Source organism: Athene cunicularia (genome assembly GCF_003259725.1).
Source record: "Athene cunicularia isolate RWA chromosome 8 unlocalized genomic scaffold, athCun1 chr8_part1, whole genome shotgun sequence".
Classification (NCBI taxonomy): Eukaryota; Metazoa; Chordata; class Aves; order Strigiformes; family Strigidae; genus Athene; species Athene cunicularia.
The window spans coordinates 32,899,521-32,926,979 of record NW_020799109.1 but is presented as its reverse complement, the minus strand read 5'-3'; the positions used below and the strand labels follow the sequence as shown (position 1 = coordinate 32,926,979).

At 40.3% G+C, this 27,459-nt stretch overlaps 1 protein-coding gene across 1 annotated transcript in view; it reads left to right on the top strand.

The window, feature by feature from the left end:
• Positions 1-27,459, top strand: part of C8H1orf21 (chromosome 8 C1orf21 homolog) — a 124,067-nt gene that overhangs the window by 44,490 nt on the left and 52,118 nt on the right. Inside the window, exon 2 of the mRNA XM_026854344.1 lies at positions 4,340-4,545. Within this exon, the coding sequence (XP_026710145.1) occupies positions 4,452-4,545 (94 nt within the window). The 5' untranslated portion in view covers positions 4,340-4,451. The remainder of the gene's footprint in view (positions 1-4,339; positions 4,546-27,459) is intronic.

Sequence of the window (27,459 nt, the reverse complement as noted above, 5' to 3'; positions counted from 1 at the left end):
CCACCCCCCCCCCAAGGCCATTGGTGCACTTCAAAGGCAAAAGTTCTGTCTTTTGGGCTCAAAAAATGCCTTTTGGCAGTTGAAAAAGAAAAAAAAAACACAACCAAAACAAAACCCAAAAGCCATCTTTTCTGGCAGAAGTGGTGGAGGGTAGCTGAGGAAGAGGGATATTAACAGTGCAGGGCTCCCAGGTGCTATTTTCCAATGACTCATGGAGGGCAAATTCTGAAGACATTGCTGCTTTCTTCTTTTACAGGAAAAAAATGAAAAGGAAATTTAACAGGCCTATTTCTTATAGGAAATACGTATAACTAATAGCAGTAAGTTAAGTCCTTGGGTTCTGGCTGGACTAGGTTGTATTATAGGAAGAGCCAGTGTAGTTTTTCTTTATAGCTTAGGTTTTTTCATGGTTGCATGAAACTTGTTGCTTTGATCTCTTGAGCTTTGTGAAATTTTAACCTGATTTCCTGTGTGGTCAACACAGAAGGAAACTTTCAGATGTATCTGCAACCTAAAGAAGATGAAAGATTGGTTATCTCAATGCAATAAAGATGAAAACAAATACACCTGTGGTAATAGAATAATTAACATTTGTTGTAAATCACTAGAGATCCTCCACTTCTTGTTAAGTGTTTGGTTTTCAGCTGTGGAGGCAAAAATGTGTTTTGTCAAGGATGCAGCCTTGGATGCAACCATCAGAAATAAGAGGTGAGGGGAAGATGAGTGGATTAATGAAGTGTTGAAAGAGACGGTAAAAGAAAAGCACAACATAGACATGCCTCAAAAAAAAAAATTGCTTAAGGTTTCCAACAGCAATTTCTATTTTTAGCTCAGAAGTAACTTGGGGTATGAAGTGTACAGCATCTGAGAGTGTCTATAGTCTTCTCTTGACATAAGATGTTAATCTTAAACCTGCTGCATTTAATTTGGGGATGGTGTAGACACTTTTGATCTGCCTGAGTGATTTTTTTCTCACTAGGGTTTTGCAGATTGGAGCTTTTAAATTGCTTCTCAAATCTTGATAATTAGTGATAGTGGGTGGTGAACATGAACTGCAAATGGTTTGAGGTTTTCTTATTCTTTTTATTTTGGGTCTCTAAAAATATGTATGCCCCCAAAATGCTCGGGAAGACAAAAGGGAAAATTTTATTTGTGGAAAAGTGGGGGAGGAGGTGAAACGGATGTGTTATTATGCTGCCATTTGAAGTACTGTATTTCATATCCTCAGAACCCTCTGCAGGCATCCTGCTGAATGAGGACCAGCACCTCATTTCTGAGCAATACCCAAACCTTGTCACTGTGGGCTTTGGTAATCCGGCAAGAGACATTTACCCGAGGCTGAGGGCAGTGTAAGGCTGGAGAGCATCATAGTGTCATGTATCTTGATTTCATCTCTTGTGAAATTAATGCTGGTTTTGTCTCACTTGTTTGTTTTAAATCCTTTGCTAATTCTGGGTTATGTTTGTTATCTGTGTAATCTGTCTTCACTGCATTATGTTAACAGTAGTCCAAGAAATGTGCCTGGAAACGTGTTAGACATGTCTTGGAGGTCATTTTGGAGTAACTTTCTCAGCCCAGTCTCCAGGCACCAGGAGAAATTCCCTCTGTAATCCAAGTATTAGTTGTTTAGTTTTTTCACATACTCCTGTGATTATTGTTCTTTAATGTAAAAAGGTAAAACTTCCAGTTCTTATATTCCTGTTTGTTTCCTTTAATCACAGCATGCCTTTGAACGTGACCATATTTTTAGTGACGTTGGCATGTGCTATCAAGATGCTGCAGGAGAGATTTGGCTGTGGATAATTTTTTTTTTTTCCAGTTCCTTCCCCCAAAGAGCTTTATCTGTCTGCATTCACATTCTGCATCCTGATTGCCTCTACAGCTCACCGGTCCTGGGTGACGGGACCATCACCCTGCCGGGTACTAATCAACAATTAATGTATTTTGAAATATGTTTTGCTGCATGTTGGCTATATATAAGGCTTCGCAAAAAATTCCCTCCCAAAAAACAACCCACTGCTATGTTATGAAATATGTTTGTTTTTTATTACTAAGCAGCTGTTTCCCTTTTGTAAATGGTCCGTGCTGAGAGACAGAAATAGGAAAAACAGTTGAATAAGGCTACAGCATAATTCATCCAACAGGTGCTTCTGTGAGTGCAGTTCAGCTGTTCTGTGACAGAGATGCTGCGTTTGTGGTGTGCAGTGATTTCCCCCATGTACAGCCTGTTAGCGGTACTGCCTACACACCTCTTTGTCTTTTCTGGGATTACATCGTATCACCCCTTGCTCTTTGCCCCATAGCTGACCACATCCTTTTCCCTGGGATAATATAACTAGTTATATATTAAATCAGAAATCAAAATTACTGTTTTCAGGCTCTGCTCACCTTGAGGCTCCTGCTTTTATGTGAAATCTGAAATAGGGACTCTGTGGTGAAAAACCTGATCATTTTTAACCCGTTGTTTGCTTCAGTTGGTCTATTAAAAGCTATTTTCCCTAAGCAAATTTACGTCCTCTAAGAAAATAAACCACTATTTAATTTCTAGTCCAGGTAGCAGTTCCCCTTCCTAGACTGCTATTTCTCCTCCATCTCCCACACCTCTATGTGTCTTGACCTATCTCCTGAGCAAGCACAGTGTGGCTGATGCTTGAAATCCATATAGGTCTTCATTTCCTACCCTGACAGTGAGATGAAGACCTGGTTTAAAATAATGCATTTTTTGGGGAGTAGCTAGCTGTGGCTAAGGGAGAAGGATGGGATAATGAGAAATTCCATGTTCAAGTGTGCATATACAGGAGGAAGGAAAAAGGGAGAGGCCATGTTGGGGAATATACTGCACATAAAGAAAAAATGCACATACAGATTGTGACTGTGACTGCTTAGAACAGGGACTGAGCATATATACATTGTACGCTTTGAGTGGAATGCCCCAGTTAATGGGAGAAAAGCACTCTTTTGAGCAGAGAAAGGTGGAAGGCAGAACTGGTCTCAGTAGACATGAGAAGTGGTTCTGCATCCAGAGTCCTTCCCTTTGCATGATAAATGCTGCTTGTTGGAGACCTGCAGCTGCAATAGCAGAAGCAGAATCACTCTCGGCCCAGCTGGCCACATCCTCATTTCTGTGACATTGGTGATGGGCAAGGAAGTCCCTCACAGGGTGGCTGTGGAGCCCTCCTAGACTATGTCTTGATGTGTCATGGTGCTGCCTTGGCACAGGCAGGTGTGCTGTTCTTGCTGGGCACATGGGAATAAAATTCAAAAGACTTTCTTTGGGGTTATATGTTTCTGATGGAATGGATACTGTACCCTACGTAAGAGTGCCGGTCTGCTGTTGTAGATTCAGTTCTGGTGGTCGACATGGAGTAAAATGAACCACATCCTTTTAAAGTAAATAGCCAGAAATTATGAGTTAAGAAATTGTATTATCTTATGCTATAGCTGTACTAAACAACTCAGTACAAAGGAGTGGTTCTTGTTTTCCTCTAGCTCTTCTCCTTCTACAAAAGGTTTGGCTGTTCAAGCCAGGTCATTCACCCAGCTTTGAAGTTGGTTTTGTTTGAGTGTGGAACCATTTAGTCATTAAACAGTTAATGGTTTGGTTGGGTTTTTTTAACATAAAATATTCCAGCTGTAAGTTAGCTTTTTCTTCCCCCTTTTGTTTTATGTGACATCTGGATTGTTCAGGGAGTGTTTTTCTGTCTTAAGATGGGGATAGTTGCCTTTTTGAGTAGTGGAGGTTTAATGGATCCAGTAGAGTAATGAACACGTAGGAAAAAAAAAAAGATAATACAGCTGGCTATCCTCTTTCACATCTATTAACATAAGATCTTTAATTGATGGGGGGGGCATTTTGTCGGAGCACTTGCAATTAGCAGCTCTTAATCACTATAACACTTTGTAAGAAATCTGGCTTGATGGGTAGATTGATAAAAGGAACAGGAGGAGCATATATTGCCAGTTTCTTCTTTCAAAAAAAAAAAAAATGTTCTGTGGGAATAGCTGGGTGAGTGGGAAACATCTGTGAGCATGTTGCTTTCTTCAAGCTGTGGATTAAAGAATAGGGCTGGAAGAGACTTTGAGTTCAACTACTGTGCTCCTGTCCCAAGGCAGGATTGATATACCTATATCATATCATGCTCTACCTATATCAGATCATACTCTACCTATGTAAATTGATTCTTGAATATGGTTTTAAACACTGAAGATGATGGAGACAGCCTGTGCTCTTGTACTCCTCTTCACAAACCTCATTATTTGTTTTCTTGAAGCTCTATGTTTAGAGGTAAATTTTGTCAACAGATGTAGTTAAATACTTTTCTCTCTTTTGCTGTCTTAGGTAAAAGTGACGTGACAACCACGTGGGAAGGTGGATTATTTGTAAAACAATGAGCGTGCGTCTCTAGACATGATTTGTGGTTCAGTCCAGCTGGAGCTCTGTGAATGAAGCTATGGGCTGTGCCTCTGCCAAGCATGTTTCTACTGTTCAAAACGAAGAGGAAACTCAGAAAGGGAAAAACTATCAGAATGGAGATGTGTTTGGTGGTAAGTGTTGCAGGATTTAATCTTTCTCTAACATCATGAATCTTCTGGAAGGTATATTTGGGAGCCTTAACCTTTCACAGAATGTAAAGTAAAATGCATGTTAAAATAAATCAAGATGATAGTGCAGATGGCCCCTCAGTACCATGACAGCTGAAACAGAGGTTGGGGTGAAATGCTTAGTGGAAGATTAACATTCTAAGTGATGTACAGTACTGCACTGTCTTCATCTGCACATATCCTGGAATAGTTCAAAGACAATGAGTTGCACAACCCCCCTCATATATGTGTCTCTGTTACATATTTGTCATTAGGTACCAAAATAGTTGACTCGTTTCCTTAAAATAAAAATCTATTCAGTAAGAAAAGTAATTCCTTAATACTGTTGTCCTGTAAAGCAATAAAACATTAGTTCTGAAATCCTGTAGCAAACAGGGTTTGAAGGTACAATGAAACTAAAAATAACCTTCTGTGAGGGATTCAGTGGTACTGGGAAGCTCTGAGCATGGGATGAAAACATCTGTTTCACTGTATGGGAAGACTGGTCTGTGATCCAGGTCTTGTCACAGACACATCTGCATCAGGAAAACTAAAGTGATGTGAGAGAAAATGCATAGCCAACTTCATTATTTCCCCCCCTCCCCCTAGATTCTGTTAGTATACACTAAGTGTTGTTTAGATAATGAACTAAATCGTAATTCAGTTTTTAAAATGTTAGGAATTATCTGGGAGACAGTTCAGAAGTGAAATTTCTAGATCTGCCCAGATATCTATCTGAAAGTTAAGTCAGCTGTGAATAAGATAACTTGGTACTGTTATTCTTAAAATAGGTGGTTTGCTACAGAGTATGCCAAACTTCTCTTCTCTGGTGGTTTTTATAGCAATTGTTTGTGTAGAAGTGGGAATGACGCATCTAGCATCAAAAAATATCTCTCTTTAATTTCAAAAGCAATGATATTTCACTTTTTCAACCTTTCTGGATGTTAGCTTGCTCCCCACAGTGGATCCCAAAGTTAAGAATACTTGGAGGCATCCTCTGAAGAGAAAGTAGTTGTTCAGCAAATTTCAGGCCTAAATAATGGGTTATTTTCCTGTGTATGGTCCTTCACTAACCTGAGAGAAGTTGGTTTTGGAATTGTGAGTTCAGTGTGTTGCTTTTATTTAAAACAGGCTTTAAGTGCTGTCACAAACAAAAAGCTCCATTCGTTTCTCAAAGGAATTTATTTTAGCTAATATTTGGTGAGGGAGCAATTATTGGCAATTTGTGTGCGTCAGCTATTTTTTTTCCTGATTTACTGCATGCTGCGGGCCAAAGATCATAACTTCAATGACAAGAAACCTAAAGTAACTTCTGGAGGCAGAGGATTAAGACTGAAGGAATTTTAAAGGGCTCCCACTTCATAGAGCTGGACTGGTGTCAGTAATATAATTTAGCTATTCTGAGATTCATTTGAGAGCTGTTAATCATTTCCTATTTTACAGAAACCTATCAATTTCAGGAGTGCTACCTGCTGTTAACCAATTTTTGTCACATATTTTAGTTTAGGTACACAGTTTGTCATTGCTGAAGAACCAGTTCAATGACTGGTCATTTTTTAGCAAAGAGTTGGAGTCTGTGACTTAAACGATTTGTTGAATGGTAACGAAAATGAACACAAAAGCTGTGTTTTTCCCTTGCTGCTGAGATACAGCCTCCAGATCAGGACTTGGGCATATGAGAAGGGTGAGCTGGCATGTACCTGGCTTTACGCTTCATATGTACAATGCCTTTTTTTCATATAAAAAAGAGAGGCAAGAAAATTACACCTTAACATCATATTTATAGTCCTTCTTAACAATCTTCTGGACTTGCCAATGCCTAGAGCTCTTTCTTAGGAGGATAAATACTGTTTATATTGCCCCTTCTTCCATATTGGAAATTGTAGTGGCAATTGCATTGTTTGTTGTGAGTTAGGTCTGAAAGCTCATAGTATTCTGTCCACTTAATTTTCTATTAAACTTTAATGTTTTTAATCCTGAGTTAATTCCACATAACATATTCTGCCTTAAGTCATCAGGGAGGAAGTCAGTGCTGTATCAGAGGGCTGTCATCATCAACTCCCTGCAAGGAGAGAGTGTAGTCATGCTAGATTTGACCAGGCGATCTCAGCTAGGATGACAAATCTTAGCAGAATAAGTTCCCAGAGATACAGAAGGATTCACAGAGCCAACAAAGGTTAAAAAGCACTGCAGCACTTCCATAATGCATTTGCCTATCCAGGTCCAGGTGCCAAGAACTGCTGAATGTTTCCTTCCTTATTTCTGGGAAGGGACAGAAGTGTCTCATGCAGCCATTGGTCAAGAGCAAAGTATCTCTGCAGCCTGTAGGGATTGAAAATTAACTACAGAATGACTAGGCAGAGTAAGACCAAGGTAAGCTGTAGGGAAATCGAGTGGTTCATGAGGAGCAAGAAGATAATGGAAAGAGGCAGTTGGTAAGAGGTTTGGAGGAAGGAGGCAGCAAAATAAAAGAAACAGAGATGATAAGTGGGGTTGGAAGGTGACTGATGTAAGTGATAGCATTGATGGCGTCCTGAAAATATTAGTGTCCAGAAATGGTGATGTTCATAGATGACAAACATGTGCAGTGTTCACATCTGTGGACTAATCTGACAGAAAGCATCTATGCAGAACTAGCAGCTACGAGCTGTGTAGTTGTAGTAGCCCAGATTGCCTCAGATGTTTCACAAGTGGAGGAAATGTTGAAGGACTTGGAACAGCAATGGCAGAATTAAAGGAAAATACCTCCATGCTGGTGCTGCCGTCCCTGGGCAGCTGGTGTGATCTGAAAGATGTGGCTTGCACTGTATTGCCACTTGCTGTTTGCCTGACACCTGAGATGGAAAGAGTGCTCTTCTTTTTTCCTTGAACAAGACAAGTTTTCTAGACAGGTTGCAGAGAGAAAGAGTCAATAGTAAGGATTGTACTTTCTGTCTTGCTTTTATATTAAATAGGTTGTTTTGAACGAGGAGAGGTATGAAAATACTTTTATTTGGTTCTAGTCAGTTTTGCTTTTACCTATGCCTTAAAGCTGCTGGGGTTTTTTGCCCTTTAGGGCTTTCTGTAGTGTGTGGCTGTAAGCATTAGCCACATAGCTGGAAAACCTTTACTTTCCCACACACCACTCCTTTTCCACAAATAAGTGCACTGGCAAGAAGGCAGTTGTTCATGTAATTTTTCTGTGAGCTCTGTCTTTGGTGCTCAAGAACTTTCCCACTTTGCTCCACTGATATAACTGCAGCTCCGCAAGTAGCAGCTGGAGCTACTGGGGAATAAATTAGATGGGCATCAATACCATTGCACTTGTTTTCCTGCCAGGCAATAAGAACTGCCAGTGATACAGACCCTGTGCCTACTTCTACACCATCTCTGCCATCAAGATTGAATAATGGTGGAAGTTTCAGAGGGTAGAGAAGGGGATTAGTCATAGCCTGGGGTTATAAGGTTACCTCTTGTAACTGATGGAAAAAGCTGTAACTATAATGAGAGTGTTTGCTGGGAGAGGGAGAGAAGACCCGTCTGGTTGTTGTTAAACATGGATATTGCTATGAAAGAGGCCTGCTGTATGTGTAGTGGAGGCTGGGAAACAGTTGTCTGAACTGAAGAAGACATTGAGGTGGTCTCAGAACTGTGTAAATGGTGGTGTCTCCAAGCTTCTCATTTGGGGTAAGCTCATGGTACAGGATTCCATGAGTAAAGGAAGGATGGAAAGGACCTAAATAATTCCTGTACAGCTCTTTGCTCTCTGTGCCTTGGCTGTCAATTCTCTGTTCATGCTGCAGAAGTTGCCAAAACAGCATCATTATTGCATTGTCATCTTTGATTTCCTTTGCTATGAAGATGCTTCTAGTCCTTCATCCCCTTTTCTTCTTCCTATCAGAGAAGCAGGTAAAGAAGCCGTGCAAGAGTGACAAGTGCCAACGTGGCTGCAGCTTTGCCCTCTGCCTTTTTATTATCACACAACTTGCATGACACAAACCTTATACTTATTTTGCAGTCCACCCTCCAAGCCCTCAGAAGGTGGCCTGTCTAGAAGACCATTTCCAAAGCTTTCTTCAGGGGTTGTAATGTTTGTCTTAAGGTTGATTCACCTTTTTTTAGAAGAAAAGGAAATAATTTCCAGATATACAGTGTTTGGATATTTTTTTTCCTAATAAGTAGTGTTTGCTCAGCTATAGGTGTCACTTTGAATCCAGAGACTATTTTCTGAACTGCTTAGAGTGGTGCAGTTCTGCTTCTGTTCTTCCTTAGAGCCTCTAGATGCTTTTTCCTTCTTACCCTGGTGGGGTTGGCTGAAGCCAAGTCTATTGACTATTTGAGAGATCATTGCTTCTGTGAGGATTTTTTTTTTCTCTTTTAAAAGTCACTGGAGGTTAAGATTGTGCTCCAGTGCCTTACTTCCTCCCCAGATTTTAACCTTTTTTTGAATTGAGCAGACACATTGAGCCAGGTGTTCACTGTAAATTTTAAACTCTAGGGTTTAAAACTGAGAAAACCCACCATGAAAACCATGAATTCTGTAAGAACAAATTCTGGTTAACTGAAAACAAAACATAAAAATTTCCATTTTATCCTGAACTGTAGAAGGCACAGTGCATTTTGCTGTAATATATATTTAAATAATTGAGTTAGCAGGCCTATCAAAGGAGATGTTCTAGAGAAGATTGAATATAATATGATTATTATGTCTTGTTGGTCTCTAATGACTTTAAAATCCCTCTAATATGGATAGTAATAATAAATCTTCATTTATTCATCATTCCACTTCAGAGTTGATTTCCAGTGCAATACATAAGAACTATAATAATGTAAATACCAATGAAGAACAAAACGCCGTGATAGAGCCTTGAGTGTTGTTGATTTCAGCATATGTTTTAATAATATAATGTCCCTTTTAGATTAATATTATTTGCACCTTTTTTAGAAATTGTGGGATGTTTATTTGAGGAGAAGGTTATTGATGTATTTTTTTTGTGTAAGAAAATAACTGGTAATGTGATTTCTTGTGGAAAAAAAGCAATTTTAGAATCTATTTGTTAATCTGAGAGGCTAATGCAGATATTTATATGGAGTTCTTGGGCACTTTGCAAAAGCGAGCATAAACATGGCAGGTAGGAATCTTCTAGCAAATTGGGGATATCCATGCTGCAATTGCCATATAGGATTTGTGTTATTAACAGCAGCTCCAGTTGCTAAACCAGTCTACATAAAGCTGAACACAAAGCACAATAGTTTATAAACCAATTTGTCTCAGGACAGGTGGGAGAATGCAAGGAAAGGAAATACTTAGCGTTGAGGTATCGTAATGAGATTGAAAAACTGATTGATGCGTGTAGTATCTGACTGACCACACTACAGCTTGTGAAGTATCATCACAACTTTCCTGGTTTCAATTACAGACCCACCCTTGTTTTAGAGATGGACAGCATGGAGAAGATGCGTGAAGGACCTGATGTCAGATCCCTTGCAGACGTATATGCCCTTATCTCTGCTCTTCCTCACTTGTTTTTTTCCAAGGGTTTTCTCCTGTGTTGATATTTCTTCCCTAATGTTTTGAAAATGCCATAGTTCAAAAGCCAAGCAGGAAAGTTAGAGTATTTAACTGTGGCAAATATTGACCTGTCCTGTAGGGTGGCAGTCAATCTGTGGTGTCAGGAAAGCAACAATCCATCTCACAGGGAGGACTCCCTTCTCCCAACAAATCGAAGAGTTCAGCTTAGCCACCTGAAACAAATACGCTGCTCTGTAGCTGTCATACCTCAACTGACTTCTTGTTCACCAATATCACAATTATAAAGCCAAACACTTTATCAGCACATTGTGTTTTCATTCTTACTATGTTTTGTGGGTTTGTCTCACTTCTGCTAACCCCTGCATTGTGACAGTCAGGTATTTCCTTCCTCATGTCTGCCACGTCTTATCCACATGAGTATCTCACTCCACTGCCCAAGACAGCAGAGCTCTGACTTGTGTGCATTTGAATTAAGTGCCAAAAGATGCTAAAATAATTGAAACTTCAAAAACATGCCCACTGTATACAGAAGAGAGTAGGAAAGGGGATTTGGGACTATGACTTACCTTTCTTAAATAGGTGTTATCATCTCAAAAAATATTGTTCCTCAATCTTTGTAGAGATTACTTTGTTTTGAAAGCTATTTCCTTGATTTGCAGACCTAGAAGTACCATCTTACTCAAGACTTCAGGCTCAGGTTGTTGCTCAGGATGGTTTAAAATATCTGTGAGCCTGTCAGATTGTTCAGATGTCCTTGATCAGTATGTGATCAGCTTCCTAAAACCTTGTTCTTGTGCACAAAATTCTGCAGGTCATCTTCTAGCCATTTGAAGATCTGAAGTTGGGAAGTTTTAAGACAGAATTTGAAGTGAGAAAAATATATTAGAAGTGTTTTAAGTGAATAACACCTTCCTGTTACCTTTCCCTTTCCCTCAAGTGTCAGAGTTAAAAAAACGTTCAAGATGAGAATGAGAAATCCTTTCTTTTGGCCATACTATCTTTCAGCGAGGCCATCCTCACTGAACTGAAACCATCTGGAAAGAGGTAGCTTAAGGAATGTAATTTCTGTCACATTGGTATGAATGCATGCCGGGATCAGAAGGTCTTGCTGCACTGGGCTTCACACAGACACACAGCTCACTTTGTCTGGTAGTGTTTATTTTATTGACTCTGTTGGTCAGGTGGTTAGCACTCAAATAGTCATTGCTTCAGCTCCTTTGGCTGTCCTGACATGCTTCTGCAACGTCAGACCTTACTCATTTTAGGGACAGTAGTGATTATGCAGAAGGAGACGAGCACCATGCAGTGTCCTGATACCAGACTGGACATTTTGAGACAATAACCTTTTTTAAAGACATTTTCAAACACAAACAAATAATCTGTGGTACCACCACAGACACTCATTCCATCCAGTGCTTAATCTGAGCTCCATGGAAGTGAGTAGCATGTAGACACACCTGCTGTCTGAAAACCCAGTCTTGGGGGTGCAAAACTTTAAATATCACAGTGAGTTTCAAAGGAGGAGATTTTCAATGATGAAATTCAAATACTGGGTGAGCTCCTGAAAGGATAGCTTTTGTGTTGTTCACGATTTCAGCAGCTCATGTTATAAAGTAGCTCTTGCTTCTGTGCTTGAAAGCTTGAGAAAAGCAGATGAGTAGGGCTGAAGTACACAAGCATCTTCCAGATTTATACTGGACTATTTTCCCTCACTTTTTTATTGAGTTGAAATGCTATTTTTAGATCTTTGTTTTTATCCACTTTGTTCCAACCCAGTTTGGTGATAGCCTGCTTCTTATTAAGTAAACATGGATCAGTCCTAGAGATGTCTTTCAGGAAGTGAGAGAGAAGAACACAACCAAAACCGACTTTGGTGTTATGTTTGTGTGAGAAATGTAATAAAATTGCATTTGTTATCTAGGTTCATGATGTATTTATGTAACCCTGAGAACACCCTTGGTAAGTGAGTAATTTACCATTTATTCCCATGAGGAAGCAATGGGACTTAAAAAATCAAAACCAAACCAAACCCCGCCTACAGGTTTTGTCTAGTCATGTATTTGTGATCAGTGTGTGCAAAGAAAGTGTTTTCCACATGAATTAAAACTCTGTATTTTCACCTTTTGTGAATGGAAGTGGCTCATCCTTAATAGCTCTTTTGGAAGAGGTACTGCTTCTACAGTATAAGGAAGAAGCCATTCTGGGGTATGGGTTTGCTCAGAGAATAGTAGCAAAACAAGCTCTTCATCTGACTCCAGCATGTAAATATATAGAGATACATATAAAGAATATAAAAATAGCCTTTTGTAGAATGTGTAACGGGCCAGCATCTCTCCTGGAGCAGGAGCAGGGTTGCCTCATGAGGGGGGACAAGCCAGGAGCTGAGGGTGACCTCAGCACCTGCAGTGCTGGCACTGTTGATGTGCCATCTCATGGGGCCTGAACACGGGCCAGAGCAGGGTGCTAGTGGCAGGGTCTGTCAGCAGTCCCAGACACAGCAATGAGCCAGGTCCAGGGTCCATCTAGGGAGCACAGTGAGGAGCAGGAGGCAGCAAAGCTGGAGACAGGGCTGGGGACAAGCTGGAGCTTGCCCAAGGGCTTTGTTCAGGAGAGAAGATACCTACAATGTGGGGTTGAGGTTCCTGCTGGGGAACAGAGACAGAACTAGAGACAGTCAAACCTGCTTTGGCAAGAACTGAAGGCCCAAGCCTCAGCCGAAACAGAGCTCCTGGATCCATGGACAGAAGGTGCAAGTGAGGGTTTCATGAGGCTGGTCATGGCCTCTTGGTGCACTCAGGGCCCTGACAGCATCTATCCATTAATTGTGAGCTTTATGTAATGGTTGTGATTGAACTAGCTCTCCCTTCTCCTGCTCCTCCCCCCCCCCTTTTTTTTTTTTACCTGCAAGTGGAGAAATGCTGGTCTGGTGGTCCTTAGGGATGAGAACCAAACCAAGTCAATAGAAAGTTTCCTGTAAACTCCAAGAGTATACCTTGCCACTTTTAACAATACTGATTTTCAGCATGTACTTTCACTGAGCCAGCAGTGAAGACTTGTTCAGAAGTGATGGTAGCTATTTAAATACCTGCATGTTGGAAAATTGCTTAGTTGTAAATTGTGTCAGGACAGTAGAGCAACAGTGGTTGGAAACACTCCTCGGTCAGGTATAGTATTCCCTGTGGAACCCAACACTAGTGATAGGAGTGGGGATCCCGTTCACAGAGAGTTAAAGAGCTTGTCCCCACTCTGCAGTGCTGCATATATTGTGATGAATAAATTCTGGTTTAGTAGCACTCTGGAGCCTATCATGACTGGGCGTGACTGAGCTAGCAATTGTCTGAATGTGGATAAAGACATGTAATAATTCCCTGTTGCTATCTTCATATCTCACGCAGCAGTTGCCACCTCTTTCATACCATTGACCTTACAGCTACAGAAGGTTTTTGTTCATTTTAAGTCAAAATACAAAGAAAAGAGAAGAAAACACTGATCCTCGGAAGCTGATTGCATCCACCACCAGTGAACAAGCCTGTGCTGGGTAGCAGATCAACCGGGCAGTTGCACAGAAACAAATCACTTGTCCTTATGTGCTGGTGGAGCGTTCTCGGTTGCTGGCAGGGTGAGGTTTTGCATTGCTGTGCCCTCAGGTACATTGCAGTCCTGCTCTGGGGAGGTGCTGCATTTGTATCAATTGCAGGACTGATTTGCCAGATAAAGCCTTCCAGTTCTTAGTCATGACTTCTCCTGGCAGGAAGCAAAAAACGAGCAATAAAGAAAAATGGTGCATATTTGGAGTTCTGTTTCCTATTACTTTAGTTCTTTCCTTTGAAAAAATTCAGAGAGACCCTAAATGAGATTACTTTTCCAAATGAATAGCAGATCTTTGCCATATAAATGTCGCTGAGTTTTTCCTACCTGTAAGCAGAGAACAAGTGACTAAATTTACCAAAACAAATTGTTATTTTTTGTTGCTACTCTTTCAGATTATGACTAAATTGATATAGTCTTATATGGCTCTTACCTTAAAAAATAATCCCTGCCGCTTGAACAAGGTTTGCCATCTAGCCCAAAGATGCCAAGTGCCCTTCTTCTTTGCAACCCTTCTACCTTAGTATACAGTTCAAAATCAAACATTTAACTTAGCTTTGGAGTGGTTGAAATGTGTGCAGATAATTTTGCAGTATGAAAACTGAAGAAAGAGGGGGTGACCTACATTTTTTTCTGAAACCATAATTTTGGAAGTTTTTCTCTTGCATAGGAATGAATTTGAAATGGCTTGACACCTTAAGGAGAGGGGACTTAAAGCAGAGCATGTGTCCATAAATTAACTAGATAGTTACCTTCTTCTGGTGGTTCACTGTTTTGCAGTGTTTACAACTCTTGTCATGGTATTAGATGAGGGAATTATTCTGCAAAGTCATTCTACTTAGTGTAAGTGCACTGCATTTATACTGACCTCTTGTACAGCTACTGTTTATTACCTACCATGCAGCAATGCTTGGGTTTAGCACAATACACACGCAGACTTAGCAACTTTGGTGGGGATTTACAGTGTAAAGAGAGAAGGTGAACCAAGCTGGAAAACAGTTGTTATTGCCATTTTGGTGAGAGAAATTAATTATAGACAGATTGTAACTCACCCACTTCTTTAATGTAAGCTTTCAGCTTGTGCAGTTTGTACATTGGTGTCACAGCATCCAAAGGAGAGATACCAGAGGATGGGGGGCTCTGAGGGCACCTCCAAGACTCTGCAAGCAGTTGATATGTGGAGAAAACTAACGTATTTTTATTCATGGGAATGACCCTTTCCACAAGCTGTTTAGCTTCATGAAAAGCATAGTCAAAGTTGAATACAACTAAAGTGCATGGGGTATGCATTTCACAATTGTGTTAGTGTACTATAAATAGAGGCATACATCCGCCTTTGGTGTTTGCTAGAAAGAAGTCAGGATGTATTTTCTGGCAGCCTTGGTGCTAAAGGAAATCAATTTATTTTTCATGGTACAGACAAACTTATTTTATTTACTTAATCTTTTAAAGACAGACTCCTTGGTGTTCATTGCCTACCTGTAAGTGCAATGGTAAAAATGCCACATACTTTCAATTATTGCAGTGTTCTTTTTGCCATTTTCCAAGTGTTGTATTCCTTAGCCACAAAGTTTAAAAAAAAACCCTACCAAAATCAACAAACAAAAACCTCAAAGGCTAAAATTTGGCAGGAAATCCTCAGTCTGGGGGATAGTTCTCTGATTCCCCAGGTAAACCTTGTGAAACTGCATGGATGTGTATTCATTTTAGTAACACAAGGCTGTAATTTCATAGTAGGAATATTTACTGGTAGAAATACCTGTTAAATACAAGGAAAAGATACCTGACCAGTAAGTATTTGTGTACCCTGGCATACACGGCTGAAGATGCCTTTACAGGTTAGTCGCTGTGAAACTTTGGTTTCTGAAAAGCTGCCAAAATTCTTTGTTGTCCTGTGTGCTCAGATTACAGCTAAACATCGGTTTGCTAACATAGAAGGCATTTTTACACTAGGTACTTCTCTAAAACCCTTGAGACATTGTGGGTATTTTAAACAAATCCTATAGCACAGCAGTTGCATGTTGTCCTGGTCTGAGGCCTAAGACTGATGACATTCTCTCTTGAGCTTGCACCAAAAAAAATTGGAAAAAATTGCAATGTTAAGATTGCTGCTTCATTGGCTTATAAAAAAACAAAGCCTGGCTTCTGCTGAGTGAGTGTAATCGTGCCCTGCGATGTGCCTTTTCTTCTTATCTGTATGAGGGGGTGCTCTGGCAAAAAGGATCAGGTTTAAGGTGCTCTTAAATTATGTATTTCCTTTCTGCTCTTGTAATGGGAGCACTGCAAGGGGCTGTGCAGGTGGCAGAGGTGCGAAGCACTTCATGTTCTGCAATACTGAGAAATAGCACGAAGTCGCTTTTGTTTCAGGATTTATGATTTTAGGAATGATCTTGATCTATTCAAAGGGAAAATAGGGAGTGTAGATTTTTTTCATGGAAGTCTCCTAAATGTTATTAATGGTTGTATTTGTTAAAATTACATACATTTAATCCCTGTATTTTGTTGCCAAGTATATATTGAATTTCTAACTGTAGGAATGGGGTGCATCTTGAGATCTTTTTAGGCTGAAAGTGCTTGTCTGATATAAGTGGTCTAAGCACACATTTCTTATTTTTATTTTTTTTTAACTATTATTAAAAACTTCCTTTTCTCACACACTGATATTTTACTTTCTTTTTAAAAGTGTTCCCCAGGGGGAAGGGAGGAGAAGGCATGGAAAATCACTAGCTTTTTAAAATTTCCTTTTTCTTTCTTTTTCTACTTAATCATTTTTGTGCTTCCAGCATATCCTAAATGTTCATGTGCATCTATTATTTGAACAGAGTGGCTTTGATGTGGTTGCAAGACAGCAGGCAGCGAACAGGGACAAGTACTTTTAGTTTCATAAACAGGTTATGTTTGTGATGACGGTAGGGACAAGGGAGGAGATTGTTAACGGTATGAGGTGGCGTGGAAGAGCACCAACTGCGTGCTGCAGAGACTTGGGAGTTAATTTGTGGCTTGAATTACAAGGTGAGATGGAGGTGTTAAACCAGACATCTTCTGCGACTGGACGGGGCTGTGAGCCAGGCAGTCTCTCGCTGCATTCCCCTTCCCGGAATGTGTTCTTCGGGTGTTCCCATTGTTACCCTTGATGGCTTGAACGATACGCCTCTGTCGGTGCCGTGTGGGTGGTAGGTGTTTGCTCTTGGGGCTTTATCTAAAGCTTTTGCAACATGGATGCTGCTCAGGGAAGTAGGCATCTTTCAGAGATAGCAAATTAACTCTGACCATTGTAACCAGAGTAAAATATTAGGTTAATTTTGTAGCTCTTTAGATGGCCTGTAAGTAAAGTAATGTAATTAACTTTCGTATCTTTTGCATCTGGAAATGTGTGCTGTATTTTATAAATCAAGTTTTGATTAGTTTCTCCCCTCCCCTCTTGGTTTCCAGAAATACTAGCAATGAGGAGACACTTGTGCTCATCATGAATCCCCAGTATGTTACTGATCTTGGATAATTATGTTGTTCCTTTCATAATTCAAATAATAACAATGAAATAGCTGTTGATTTACAAATAGTCTTTGAGGTACACAAGCAGTGGAAATTTGATAGTCTAATGTTAATAGAGGAAAGCCAGAAAGGATGTGAAAATCCCTTTCGAATCATATGTTGCGGGGCAACGATCTCATTTAATAGTTGACTGATTGAGAATGGCATTACTTGTTAAGTAAAGAGGAATCGGCTTTTTTTTATTGACAAGGAAACTGAAGACACCTTGTCGTGTGCTTGCAATAATAGAAAATGTGTAATTTTGAGGGTGTGGAGTGGTAATGACTTTTTTTTTTTTTACAGGGAACTCTCGGGGTAGCTTAGTTCAGGAGGCAAAAATGCTGTCTTGAGCAATTGGTTGATACATTAGCGTGGTGCTGTATTGCTATACAAGGGATGCTCACAGTAATGGTCAATTAGTTGGGTTTTTTTGCTGGAATCTGCATAGTCCCTGACAGGTTCTGTGCTAAATGATAAATGTTTTGCAATGGAGTATGTAAACAGATGCTGGCTGGGAGAGAGTTAGCAGAGACTGGGAGTTTTGTTAATGATATTCAAAAACCTGACAAGAATGAAATATTTAGTGCTTGGTGGGATAATTTTAAAAAGGGTCAGTTTAAAACAAGGAGCAGTAAAATGGAGTTGAAGCAGCCTTTCTGACCTGGCTGCACTGTGCTATCTAGATTGACTGAGATGATTTTTGGGTTGGTATCAAGATAGTTTCCAAGATGCGGTGTGGAGAGGCAAGAGGATAGCACCCACCTCTCTTCCGTGGCCAAGGAGGTCTTACCATCACTGCCTACAAGTTGGCTAGGGTTTTGCCATCTTGTTGGATCATAAGAGAAGTTTTAGCCCTTCTTGTGTTGCAGTTTATGTTATATTTGCAGGTTTGCGCCCCAGCTGTTCCTCTTCTCACTCTTCCACAATGAAGAGGTCTGTGGCTGTGAAGCCAATTCTTCAAGCTTTGCTTTTGCAGTTTCTGAGCAGTGCAGAGTGTTTTCTTCAGGACAGAGTGGCACAGATTTTTAAAAAAATAAGTTTGTGGTGCTCAGTGTAGTATGTGATTGGAAATGCTGAACTTCCAGCTCCTTCGAAATGCAGGGAGGCCTGTGCAGGGCTGACCCTGGGCTGCTCCCATCGTGGTGTGGAGATGCTGGGGCAGGATGGTACAACCTCTATCCAAAAGCCTACCTGGTAGTTTCATATGAACAGTAATATTTTCAAGGCACAGACCCTTTGTTTTCCTCTTGTCTGTTCCTTTAATTAATCTCTCTCCTGCTTTCATTTCTCAATTTGATCTTTTTAGTGGGCTAGATAATTGCATTTACTGAGTATCCTTCCTGCCAAGCACTGTGGATAATCTCCACCTGAGAAATGGTTTCCTTTGAACAACCTGGCATCTGGCTCAAAGTTACGTGTTAATTAAATGGGGGGAAAAAAAAGTGTGTGTATGTATATACATATACATAGAGTTATATAGTTTCAGCAAGCAAAAATCTGGTTAGCTGAAAGACATGAGTGCACACCAGCAGCACTGTTTTTTGGCTTCTTAATTAGACAAGTGCACAAAAGTCCTTAATTATATGATCATGTGGCTGTTTTTTCAAAACCATCTTATATATGGAGTCTCCTCAGATCTTAAATACAAATGGGAGTTTAAAATATCTGGAGATTGTGTAATTAAAGACAGTACAATGCAAGTGAGATAGAAACTGGGATTTTAGGATATTGAGGTTGTATTTTAACAGTCTTTATGAGGTAACAAAATGGCCTCTGAGGTCGTGGTACATTTCCACATGCTTTAACCAGCTGCTGACAGCACATACCTGGCTCTGGGGATTCGCTGGTGGAGCTGGCTGCAGAGTCCCTGACCTCCTCTGGTCAATGAGCTGTGATGGAACAGAGCAGAAGTGGAGAGTTGCCTTTCTTCACAGTGTCCAGGGGGATTTTAAGATTTCTGATCCTCCCACTGCCCCATGTAACACACATCCATGAGCCCCCATGTCCCTAAGAATCATTTTTCAAGCAGTCTTGGGTACTCAATATCTTCCACTTGGTTTTGAGTCTTCCCATACTTCTCATTTAAAGAGAGTTAACCCCAAGCAGTGTAGAAGAAGTCTGACCTAGAGCAGGAAAAGCTTTAGCTGACCAATGAACTGTCCTCCCTTCTTGGTCTGTAGTCCCAGGAGGGGGATGGCCTGCATACAAGGAAGCCAGTTGTGCAAACTGTAATGAATTGTCACTTGTTTTCACATTGTGTTGATGTAGAGATTGTGTATGAAGCAGAAATCTTTATGGAAAAATTACTTCCCAAAGTAACTCTATTGGTTGCACACCAATATATTTTTTTTTTTTCCTCCACCAAAGTACTCCTCTGAACTACTGCTGAGGTAGGCCTAGCAGATACACTGTTACGGGCCTGTGCCCATGGTGCAATGTTAGTTGATGCAATCCTTTGTGCATAACATGACAGAAAATTAAGTGTACCACTGTAGTTTTTGTATACTTAGACTATGACTAATATACTATAGTATACTTAGACTATAGGTCCAAATGTAAAGTAGCCTTGGGAACTTTTTAGCCAAGAAACAAAGTAGTAGAAGGAACCAAGTAATGACCTCCTTGATTCAGCTGCTTGTGTCCTATGCACAGCTTTGTGTCTCTGCAAGTCATGTACCACACTTGAAAATTAATATAGAAACAAGGGAGAGAAATAATGGCTTCATCATCATCTGCCACTTTAATAGGTGGGAGGAGAAAAGTCAGAAAACCCAAGATACATAAACTGAGGCATGCAATGAGCAGTAGCATAGCAAGCATTGGAACAGCACCTTCTACCCCAGGCAGAAGTCAGGCTGGGTCTTTCACAGGAGAGACGGAGTTACTCAAAGGATCAGGAGATGCAAGCAGTTTGCAGCACTGGAAACTGCTGACAGCATTGATGAAGGATGGATTAATATGGCAATATGAGGTTTAGTGCTTTCGCAGCAGCAAAGATCAGGATACATCCATTAACATTAATGGAGCCATGCTCCTGTCAAACCTGTCAGTCCCAGAGGAGTGCTGTTGAAAGCTGTCATGATTTCGGCCTGGAAAGGGGTAGTCTGATAAAGTAGAAATGAATTTCTAAAATGTTTCTGTTTCGTTTCAAGCAGACATCACCCTTTAGGGAGCTAGCATTTCATAAAATGTTGGGTGTGACATGGTGCTGTAGTAGAAACTGCTCAACAGCTTGGAAAAGAGCTACCCCTAGCTTACCTAGCTTTAGGACAAGTGTCCTTCTCATACTGCAGAAGTCCTCCACATAGGGTCTGGTTTCTGTTATACTGAATGTCTCAGTGTCCTTTTCCTGAAAAAACAACCCTAGCAGTTACATCTGCCTCATGCAGAAGCAGCAGTTAGCATTGCTAGTTAACTCGTGTTGGGTTTGTGTAGGAAGAAGAAAAAATCAATATTGAGGGTGGTCTTTCCAGATATGCTGCTATCTGTGGAGTACATTCAGATTTTTAAACAGGTTTTTTGTCAGATGATTTATATTTTGTTGGCAGAACTGGTGTGGTTTTGGTGCACCTGCACTTTCTTTAATATCTGGTGATGTCCACTGCCTCAGCTTCCAGCATTGACTGTATTTTAGATTGAATTAAGGTGAGGTAACTTAATTTGGGAAATATCAATGAGCATTTTCAGGTAGTCCTTTGAGAAAAAAGGGTTGGCTTATTTCCTAAGGTTTTTTTTCTATTTAGTTCATGTTAGTAGAAACATGATCACTAAGATTGAGAATTGCCTGGGAGTTGATAGCTGTGAGGGTTGATAACAGAGGAAGACAACAGGCTTTTACGCAATGCTGGTTGATCTCTGATGAAATTTCACACTCAGCCCATATCCAGGTGGATTGGAAATCAACCCCCACAGCTGCGAATCTCAACAATTAAGTCAGAATCTAAATAACCATGTGAAATAAAAAACACCATGCAGATGCTGCTTTCTTAGTCCTTGAAGCTGGAGCTAAGATGCTAACTAGGATATCCTGCATTGCCTAGGATTTAGTTCAAGAAACTGGTTTACAGGATTTTTGCAACTTCTTTCTCTAACTGTTGACTTTTTTTTTTTTTTTTAAATGTTGACATGACTTTTGCTGCTGTCCAGGCATTTGATACCCAAATACAGTAACAGAGCTGGAATAATCTGAAGAGTTTATCTCATCCTCCTTGTGCTCCAGTACAGGATGCACTTCAACCTGTGGCACCCGAAGCTGATGACTCTTTAAAGACCTCTGATGATGGAAACTGCAGCCATGCAAGCGATCTAATTCTAGTACTTAACTGTCCTTGTGGTTAATGATTTTTCCTGTCTAGCCTGGCTTTTTCTGGAGTTAAGCCCACCACTGATTGTCCTACCAGTGTAGCTGTGGAGCTCAGAGTATTATTCCTTCTTTGGAATGGCATTGTAGATGATGTTTAACACCTAAGTGGCTCACCTGCTGCTATATGTTTCAGTTAAATTGTATAAAAATCTTTTATGATTTTTAACAAATATTTTTAGAAAGCAATTCAATCCTTTATCTAAATATAGCTTTTAGCTTTCAAGTGTTTGACAGAGGAGAGTATGTGAATCTTTGATCGGTGGCATTCCTTGTGATCACAGCAGTAGAAATACTTGTGGCGGAAATAAGTATGGTACAGAGAAATTTGTTAGGCAAAGTTCATATTTTACAGAATAGACATGTGTTTTATAATGAATGAAGGATATATCTTGGCATGTCCTTTGATAGAAAGGCAAAAGACAATAAAGAAAAATGTGAAGCACAGGAAAATGAAATTGTGGTTAGAAACTTTCTTCTTGGTGGTGTGACTGAAGTACCAATTAATCTGATGTCTGATACTTGATACGTCACTAAAAATAGGGAAGAGAAGCTCACCCATCATCCCTGTTGATGTCAGCGGAGCCAAATCTGTTTGTCCTCAGATGTATGAAATGGGAATGCAATGTAAATAATCTGCCTTTTTTTTTTTTAAGACCTGCTGTTTAACAAAAGATTTTTCCAAAAGTCACAGTGAGTCCAGATATAATTGATGGAGTTTGTGCTTTTTTCTGCTTTTTTTTTTTTTTTTTTTTTTTTTTTTTTTTTTACTGAGCCAGGAATAGCATCATTAGCTATGTTACCGCAGTAATGGCACTTACAGTGATGTCTGGAAGTGCTGAACAAATTTTTCTCATAGGAACAACCAGTTTTCTTTTTTTGCTCCCCTCTAGTAATTGTTTCAATATTATAAGTTGACATGCTCATTTATCACCAAAATGATTATTAATGAGTGCTGGTTTTCTTTGTCACATTGTCATGGCAACCAGGTGACATGTTTGAATAGAATTATCTGTTTCCAGATGGAGATCTTCATTCATAAGATTTGCCTACTAAGAATTTTTGCAGCATATTCAACTTAAAAATTCTTCCTCCCTTGCCCTTTCAAAGAGTTTTGTGCTAGAGGCGTTATTGCTTTCTGGTTTATATCCTGTGATGGATTTTGTGGTGGCTGTTATGCTCAACAGTATTTCTGTCTTTTATTTGTGGTTCATTTATGTTGTTTTTCTTTTGATTCAGTGGAGCTGCTTTTCTTCAACTTGGTATTTGCTGTGACAGTCCTGTAAACCCATTCCTCCCCCATTTGAGTTGTTGGAAATACTGTCCTTTTATGTAATATACCAGACAATGGAAGACAGTACATGATTTTTACTTTTACACATGGAAGGAGCATAAAGATGTATTTCTCTTTATATATGATATATCACACTCTGAGTGATAGTGTCCTAAAATTTTTATCATAGTCACTACTCTATTTTTATTTTTGCACTGGAAAGAAGCATAAAGATGTTTCACTTTTAGTGTTGACATAAAACTGTATTTAGGAAAAAGAAAAAGGGAATTACTCTTTAGCAAGGTAAATATGCACAGAACTTTGTATAATTTCCTTTATCCTGAATTTCTTACAGCTTTAAAGGTCTTGTTGACTGTCAGACTTAATTAGGTGCTACCTGATCTCAGTCAACATTTCAGGATTTCTCTGGGTTTGTTTCTGATCACTCAGACCAAAATATTTCAGAATGCTGTATTTACTTTAGGAGAAATCAGAAGGTAAAAATCAAAAGGTAATTTTAGCATCCTTTACTACTTGAGTTTCTGATGCACTCTTGCCTTATCAAACAAAACCTGGGTAGCATTTTTTTGCAAATACCTAAAGGTGCTACCTTTAGGGAAGGCATTAAAGGCCCCTTCCTCCAACCTGTATTTAATCTAAATTTTCATATTCACTTAAAGCCATTAATGACCATGACATACTTCAAGGTCTGTCTGTTGCTTGAACACCTGTTCTTTTGCATTTGTAGTGCTTTCATCCTAGTAATAGTAACTTTAGAACTGGAACAATCTCATAAATAGCTCACAATTTGTGGGTTTTGAATACCTTGTCTTATATTGTATCTATAGAAGATAAATGTTATGTTCACCTAGTCAAAAAAGTCTCTATAGTTGCGTTCTCCCAATAATAACATATAGTGCAAGACCTGTATTCTGCAAATAATTATTTTAATATAATTGCTATAGTTATAATATTCGAAATAATGTTGTCTTACCTGTGAATAAGGTGTTAAACATTGGACTTGTTTCTTCTCTTTTACATCAGCAGTGTCTTCCCTATCTAAACTGCTCATTACCACCTTTTCCTCCTTTGCACCCTTTGGTTGCCCTTTTGGTTGACTGCTCATTGCAGTCAACAGTCTTGGCTGGGAACATGCTAAATATTGACTGGTCCCATTGCTTTCAGGAATTGTTCTGCATTTCTCATGTCAGATCTCTACTTGAACAGGCTTGTGATGGCCCAGGAAAAAAACCCCAACATACAAAACAACAACAAACCAGAGTTCAACACAAATGTGAAAGGTAAAATTTGGGTCATTGAGTATTGTAAATGCTAGAGGGAGACCTGTGAGCAAAAATTAGTGTTTCTCCTCAGATAGCAGGAAGGTTGCAGGTATAAATATCAACATTTTAGCTGTGATACAGGTAGTTACTCGTATTTAAGCAGCCTAGTTCAATGGCTATTGAAATGACAGGTGGGTTTTTTCCTCAGTGCATTGGCTAGTTCAGGAAGTGATGTTTTCAGGTATGCCTCATCATACTGGGAAGATGTAGAGCTTGTAGTCAGCTGGATACTCCTTTTTTGTTCTATGGCAGTATAATTACTTAGCTGGTTTTCTCCCACTTTGCAAGTGGAATCGTATTTATTTACATCTACCTCCAGCAAGTGACTACTCAGTATGAACTAATGTTGCCAATATATTGTATTTGTGCTCCCTATTTTAAGGAAAATATTTTGCCTGTGATAGAAAATTATGAGGGCTTATGAGTAATAGTATTACTTCAAGCTTAACACTGTTGATCCATTCCCTTCATCTCTGTGTGCATCTGATAAAACATTTGTTCATGGCTCAGTCCTCTCTTCTGCTTCCATTAACTGAAACTGGGTTGATAGCTCGCTTTCCCCAGGCCAGCGCTGTTTGCCTGTTTGTCTGATATTAGTACATGCACCACTTGCTCGAACATACAGGTTTGACTGAGTTACTAGCTGCTTGCCACTCCTGGCTGTTAATCATTTATTTAGGCACTGAAGCCTGTGTATTGGCCACTCAGCCTGCTTCTTCCTTAACATGCCTCATCCTCAAGAGGTAGTCTCTTGGCCCTTAAGGCAGGTCATCAGCTTTAGATTGTGTCAAATTTACATTGCTTTTTGAAATACAAGTAGAGATTTCTCATGCCCTAACACATATCATATAATAGAGCCATGACAATATTAATTTTGTAAGACACTTTCTATTAAAAAAGTAATTCTACTAATATCTATAGAAGCAGGTGTTTTTGACGTACTGAATTTCTTTTATCTGTATTCTCCTAAGAGAAGGTGGATTTCTCCGAAGTAAGACTTGCTTGTTGGCATGGTATATTCAAATTGTCCCAAAAACATAATGAAAAATGACTGGTTTGTTTTTGGAAACTTTCTTGCTGCTGTGTCTCACACATGAATTGTCCAAGTGTCTGCACTTCTGCAGTTGATAGGATGAAGGGAAGAATAATGCTAACTGTGCTGCACTGCACAGATAATTGAATAGTTATTTTATTGATAAGTAAGGTGTTGGAGGGAAACGTTTACTAGCACTGTTGTAAATATCTGTGGAAATTACACAAGAAATCTGTGCAAAGTTCTTTGCTGCCATTTCAGGGCTGCTTGATGCATCTGGCAAATGATGCATCATTTGAAGGATCAGTGCCCATGTTCAACATGAATTTAAAATTATGATTTTGAGAACTTTTGTTGGTGATGTCAAGAAAGACTTGTGTGGAGCTGAAGCTGGAAAGGAAGCATAGCCTAGAAATTCCCACAACCATGAAGAGTGGGAATAGTCTGCCTGGGCCGCTCAAGTATTTCATAAATGTCCCACATCCATGTCATAATCCTTACCCTGACCTAGCCTGACTCTGTCCATGGGTTCTCTAACATCTATTTTCTGTACGAATCATACACAATTTAGGGAGATTTCTGACAAAGTTAATATCAAGACAAGGTCTAAAGAAAACATGGGACTGATACTTGTTGAAGATGGTCACCTGATTAATAGGGATGAAGAAAAAGTGGAGACATTCAATGATTTTTTTGCCTCAGTCTTTAATAATACTGGTAGACCTTGGGCTGTCTGGTCTTTTGAGTTGGAGGACCATGACTGCAGGAACAGTGACTTTCCATTTGTGGACACTGAAGCTGTAAGGAACCAACTGTATCAGCTGAATGTTCACAAGTACACGGGGCCTGATGGGATTCATTCCCGAGTACTGAAGGAGTTGGTGGATGTTATGGCAGGACCCCTCTTGATCTTCTACCAAAGCTCTTGGAAGCCTGCGGAGGTCCCTGCTGACTGGAAGCTGGCTGGTGTTATTCCCATCTACAAAAAGGGCATGAGGGAATGCCCAGGGAACCACAAACCTGTGAGTCTAACCTCAGCACCTGGAAAAATTATGGAGAAGATGCTACTGGGTACTGTTGAAAGGCATTGAAAGAGTAATTCAGTGATCAGGCACAGTCAACATGATTTCATGAAGGGAAAGTCCTGTTTAGCTAGTTTGATATTCTTCTGTGATAAGGTCACCCACCCTGTGGACAAAGGGAAGGCAGTGGATGTATTTTTTCTGGATTTCACTAAGGCTTTTGATACTGTCCCTCACAGCATCCTTCTGAATGAGTTGTCCAGCTGTGGGATAAGCAGGTTCATGGTGTGCTGGGTGAAGGACTGGCTGAAGGGCAGGGCTCGAAGCGTTGCAGTGAATGGGGCTATGTCTAGACTGGTCACCAGTCACAGGTGGTGTTCCCCAGGCAAGTGCTGTTCAATATCTTTTATCAGCAATCTGGATCCAGGAGGTGTTTGCTGATGATACCAAACTGGGAGGTGCTGTTGACTCTCTTGAGGGACAGGAAGCCTTGAAGAGGGATCTAATTAGATTGGAACACTGGGCTATGATGAACAGGATGAAATTTAATAAATCAAAATGCTGGATTCTGCACCTGGAATGGAGTAATGCCAGGCACAAGTATAAACTGGGAGAGGAGTGGCTGGAGAGCAGCCCTGCAGAAAGGGATCTGGGGTGCTGGTCAGCATCAGCTCAACAGGAGCCAGCACTGTGCCCTGGCAGCCAAGAGGGCAAACCACATCCTGGGGAGCATCAAACCCAGCGTGGCCACCTGGTCAAGAAAGGGAATTGTCCTGCTGTGTTCAGCGTTGGTGCAGCCTCACCTGGAGCCCTGTGTGCAGTTCTGGGAACAACCATTTGAGAAGGATGGGAAGGTCCTTGAATGCATCCAGAGGAGGGCAATCAAGGCGGTGGCAGGGCTGGAGGCATGTCCTGTGAGGAGTGGCTGAGGACCTTGGGCTTGTCTGGTTTGGAGAAAAGGAGGCTGAGGGGCGACCTCATGGCTCTCTGCAGCTTCCTGAGGAGGGGACGTGGAGAGGCAGGTGCTGAGCTCTTCTCCCTGGGATGCAGGGACAGGACGCATGGGAATGGTTCAGGGCTGTGCCAGGGGAGGTTCAGGCTGGGCATTAGGAAGCACTTCTTTACTGAGAGGGTGGTCAAACCCTGGAAGAGGCTTCCCAGAGAGGTGGTCAATGCCCCAAGACTGTCAGTGTTTGAGAGGCGTTTGGACAATGCC